General features: G+C 49.5%; 1 protein-coding gene across 1 annotated transcript; it reads left to right on the top strand.

Annotated features, from left to right (window-relative positions):
- Nucleotides 1–253: 253 nt before the first annotated feature.
- Nucleotides 254–2,570, top strand: DLX6 (distal-less homeobox 6). Its single transcript, XM_010182073.1, has 3 exons — nucleotides 254–308; nucleotides 365–558; nucleotides 2,319–2,570. Exons 1-3 carry the CDS (start codon nucleotides 254–256, stop codon nucleotides 2,568–2,570), a joined length of 501 nt encoding a protein of 166 aa, XP_010180375.1.
- Nucleotides 2,571–5,315: the final 2,745 nt, after the last annotated feature.

Below are 5,315 nucleotides of genomic sequence, written 5' to 3'. Positions count from 1 at the left end.
AGTCTCGGACTGGTGATTCAGTGACCACCAAACTGGCGACGAGAAGTCAATTAGTTGGGTAAAACCTGGATGGCCCTGTAACCAAGCATCCCTTCACTCTATGGGTTTTTGGTTGTAATTATTTTTTCACACCCCCCCCGGGGAAAGGCAGCGTGCTCGCTATGCCTGGACAGTTGTTTTTCCTCCCGGTAGCTCCCAAGCAGCAGCCGGTTTGGCGGCATGGCTTTAAGAAGCCGGAACCCGTGTGTACGCGATGGGGTTGAAACCGGCGTCGGGGGCCGGCTACTGCGTTTTTGGGGAGCCCAAATGCCCGCGGTAAATAGCGAAGGAGGGTGATGTTACAGCTGCCTTGTTTTGCTTGCAGATCAGCAAAAAACCACAGTGATTGAAAACGGCGAAATCAGATTCAATGGAAAGGGGAAAAAGATTCGGAAGCCTCGAACTATTTACTCCAGTCTACAACTCCAGGCTTTAAACCACCGCTTTCAGCAGACTCAGTACCTGGCACTTCCAGAGAGAGCTGAACTGGCAGCTTCATTAGGACTTACCCAGACACAGGTAATTACTGGGAATCCCAAATCACTGCAGCCCTGCGCGAGCGCTAAAGGCCAAGCAAAGCACGATGCTCCCCAGACGTTTTGGCCTCTGTTACGGGAGCAGTAGAAAAGGTAATGCACACGGTCCCCCCGACAGAGACCGGTCGTAATGGGACTTATGCACGGCAGAGATCCCGCTCTGCCGCAGAAGGAGCCGATTACCCCCTTCCCTCAGCCGCCTGGTGACCACACGCCACACATAACACTGCAAAATAGCCTGTATTTTCGGATAATCCCAGCAAAACTGAGATGCAATTGCCCAGCTGTGAAAAAAAGGAGTACAAAACAAAGGCAAGGAACTGCTGGGCCTGAGGTAGAGCTGAAAGCAGAGCTGCCTCGCAGCAACCTAGAGGTAGAGGGGAAGCAGGAACACGTTAGGAAATACCTGTAAAATCAATAGTTAATGCACCCTGGATGACTAACGCAAATGCAGTGGTTACCCCTGGGCAAAATGTACCAAAGGTGATAATAGATCTGAAGATCAAAGGCAGCCATGTACAAAATTATAGAAGGTTAAGCCATAGTTAAGTGTGGTTGGAGTAGCTGTGCCATTCTGCTAATTTAAGCTTGAAAGACACATGAGACATTACAGGCTTCCCAGACTGGGGTTTGCGGAGAAGTGCATGGATAGATGGGATCAATCCTGGTAAAATGTAATCATGTGAATTTATGAGCTTAACAAATAACTTCGGGATTTTATCACTGTCACTGATAACAGCCGCTTCCAGCCAGCGATTTTTAAATACTCAGCAAACATTAATAATGGGAATAGACCTAATGGTTTTACAAATGGGATTTTAGTACCCTTAGCATGCACGCCCTGTCTGTCTGTTGTCTCGCTTTCTCTCTCGCACTCATGGATTTAGGGGTCCGATCCTGAGCATGCAGCTAGACAAGCACCCCTGCTTATACCCTAGCATCACATCTGCACAGTTTGCCACGTCAAACACCCATGTGGGAGTTGTTTTCTTTGTTTGTTTGATTTTAAGACATATGTGTGTATATATGTCTTACATATATATAATTTCTATAATAGTTCTGATCTGCCAGAGCGGGCCCGATCGTTGCACACCTCATCTAGTATGTAAGGCTCGCTCCTTGGGGGTTCTGCTGGATTAGGAGCAGGATGAGACCCAAAGCAATCTTGATAGCAAATTATCGCCGACAGAAGGGAATTTTCCTTTCTTTAAAAACAACTTCTAAAGCAAAGCCACCATCCTGGTTCCACCGTGCCTCCTTCCCCGCCACATCAGCAAGGACCGCTTGATCGTGCCTGTTTTGGGATGCGGGATGTCTTTGTAAGATGCCCTTTGTCTATTGGCTCCTGTCTCCTGGCACAAAATCATATGATTGCCCGTGTTTGACAACAGTTTGCCCGAATGATCAAATGACCTCCAAAATTCTGAACGAGGCGTTAAAGCAGGAGAGTTCAGAGCCCGTACTTTGCTGCAGCTCACCCAATCTGGCCTGCCCAAGGAAAAAAGGGTTAAAACCTGCATCCCTCTCGCTTTCCAGCTCCGCTCTGTCTCTCCTGTTCTCTCTAGCTGCATCCAGCGCCCGAAAGCAGCAGCAGCTACCCCTCCTTCCCCTCTCCCCATCCCCAGCTCCGGACCTAGCCAGCATGGGCTCTCTCCAGAGCAAACCCACGACCCCCGAGGTTTCTCCCTCGCCATGCCTCGGGTGCTTACGGCAGCCTAATATCTGCTGCGTTTCGGTTCACAGGTGAAGATATGGTTTCAGAACAAGCGCTCCAAATTCAAGAAGCTGCTGAAGCAGGGCAGCAACCCCCACGAGAGCGACCCCCTGCCCGGCTCCGCCACCCTCTCCCCTCGCTCCCCGGCCCTGCCTCCAGTCTGGGACGTTTCAGCTTCTGCCAAGGGAGTCAATATGCCTCCCAACAGCTACATGCCTGGTTATTCTCACTGGTATTCTTCTCCACATCAAGACACAATGCAGAGACCACAAATGATGTGAATTGTCCAAGAGAACTAATCTCCCAAGAACGCCTCGTCTCGACATGGCAAGAAGTTCCCCTGCTTTGCCAAGCCGTGCCAGTTAACAGGCTCTGTGTGAACTTGTAGATGCGGCAAAGAGACAGAGTGGCTTTATTTTATTTTATTTTTTCTTAAGTAACCTCAGCGATTGATCTTGAACAGAAAGACACAATTTTCATTCTGGCGCACAGAAGACACTTCTCTTAAGGATATTTTCCTTTGGACTCCAAGGCACCAGCCTCTTTCTCTGTGGAGTATACGTCAAAACAAACTTTTTACAGACTTTGCCCACAAGAAGAACCTGTATCTACCATGGCAGCCGTTTTTACTTGTTTAATGAGCTAAAGACATTACATGATGAAAGAGAGACTACTCAAAGCTACTTCATTTTTATTCACCAAATCCGGACTGGGGAAAACAATTCAAAGAGCGAAGAAGGGATTTAAAAAAATAATAAGAAGAAAAGGAGGAGGAAAAAAAGGAGAACTGTTTGAAAATGAAAATATACTGTACGATTTGAACATTACCACGAAGCAAAACCTGCATGCTTTCTCAAAATGCAATGGGCCACGGCTCAGAAGAAACCACCGTCTCTCCCGCCAAGAGCCCCCGCACCCGCACACATCCGCACACAGCCGGACAGACTCCCGGAGACGAGCAGGAAAGATAGACAGAGCGAGGGATCCGCGGCAACACCCGCCGCCGCGGTCGGGGCAGGAAGGTTCAGCACTGCCTGCGGGCAGTGTCCCCACCCCGGGCGAGAGGGACCCTTCCCCCGAGCAACCTTTCTGTATATATTGTTGAATTTTAGTTGTACATATACTTTGTATGGTTTTGTCTTCTTTCATATATAGAGTAAAAGCCACAAAACGCCCGCCTGGCTCCTCTTTCTCTCCCCCGTGGGGGGTCCCCACCTCACCGCCCGGCCCCCCCGGTTGAGCCCCGGCAGTGGGACGCGGTCCCCCCGCTGGCGCGCAGGCACCGCCGCCTCAGCACCCATCTGCGAGCAAAGACGGACAGACATCACGGGGAACAGGGTTGAGGAGGGGGAAGCTGGTGGTTTGTTTAGTATTTAAGGCTGCGACTAAGACAGGAGATACCGAGACCGCAAAGATAAGCCTAGAAGTTTCCAATCGCTGGCCATTTCTGCTGCGGTTTCGCTGCTCGGCTGAGCCGAGCTTTCTCGCCGAGGCGAAGCTCGGAGCCCTGCCTTTCTTCCCGAAGGCTGGAGACGCCAAATTATTAAGAAAGGAGGCGCCCTCCTTTGTTTTTCGAGAGCAGACAATGCAAGCTGAGGAATGCTTCGCAGAGCCCTGAGAGGTGCCCAGGCACACACCACGCTGCCCAGCCAGCTCCAGCTTCACCAGCTTGTGGAAAGCAACTCCTACAAATGAAAAGCCCTTTCCTCATCCAAGCTGGGTGCCCCATACTGCGAGAATTAATGGCTAGAGACCTGGGCATCCTTCAAATTATGAACCTTGAAACTACTGAGCCATTTATCAGAAGTCAATAGAGATCCTCAGAGTGCTCCATATAATGACAGCTACATACAGTCGTGCAAAAGGACAGTCACTATAATTAGACACAAAGCAAAGACTACTTACCAATATACCAGTTTTTTGGGGGGTGTTTTTTTGTTTTTTTTTTGAGCAACTTCCACGCTCAGTCAGTCTTCAGAGTGGTTTAAAACCGATCAGTCTTGTCATTTTCTACCATTCGTATTGTTATATTAGGAAAAATGTTTTCTTTTCTTTTTTTCCCCTTCCCACTGTGAAACTTTGGGTTCAGAGCTCCCCAGGATCAATTCTGAACAAAGCCTCCAGCTGCAGTGCCATCCAATTTGAAGCAGACATTGGGGACAATTTAAGGTTTTTATCCACAAGAAGGTTTTTTTCCATTCTCTTAAATGCAGCCATAATTAGAGTAATTTTTCATGTAGCCCGCTGATTACAGCGTTTTTACCGTCAAAGATAATTACCTGTAATTTTCTTCCACTTTTAATACTAAAAAGCCATCTTTATTTAGATTCAGGAACAGGAAAGGCGAAACAAAAGAGGAAAATTATTCTGTTATTCATACACAAATTGCAGAGACGTAGGGCCTAAAATTGAAAATTAACCAAAATTATAATGCTGAAAAGAATGGAAGAGGCTTCAGAAGTACAGCTGGTAGTGGGGCTCACTGAATTATTCAAATAACACTGGAGAGAAAGCTACCATACATTTAAACCAACAGCATTTGTGTGTGTGTGTGTGTGTGTGTGTGTGTGCATCTTTCAGCAAGCACCGCTTCACACTCCCGGGCTGGCCTCTGTGCGGGCTCACCCTCACCCCCGCAGGAGGGCGGCGGTAGCCCAGATGGGGACCCCTGCAGCTCGAGGAGCCCAGGCGAGCCCAGCCTGGAGGGTCCCGGCCCTCGCAGCCGCTTTAACCCTTTCGCTGCAGCCCCCGAGCGGGGACGGTGGAGGGCCGACGGCCCTCCACTGGCGGCACCAGAGGAGAGGTGGGTGGGAAAGCGGGGCTCGCTGCTTCCCGTGGGCTTTCGGAGGGCTCGCCGATGCCAGTGTGGGTGCCGGAGCGGAAAGCCTCTGGGTGCGTCGTGCCCTCCTCCCCCACGGATAGGCTTAAATAAAGCCCAGACAACAAGCAAATAAATAAATTATAATAACAACAATAAAAAGCGCAGTAGCTTAACGGAGTGGGCGAAGGCAAGAGAGGCAGGCCTT

This window comes from Mesitornis unicolor, unplaced genomic scaffold, assembly GCF_000695765.1.
Source record: "Mesitornis unicolor isolate BGI_N332 unplaced genomic scaffold, ASM69576v1 scaffold40263, whole genome shotgun sequence".
NCBI lineage: Eukaryota > Metazoa > Chordata > Aves > Mesitornithiformes > Mesitornithidae > Mesitornis > Mesitornis unicolor.
The sequence above is the reverse complement of the archived record's forward strand: the minus strand, read 5'-3'. Positions and strand labels throughout refer to the sequence as shown.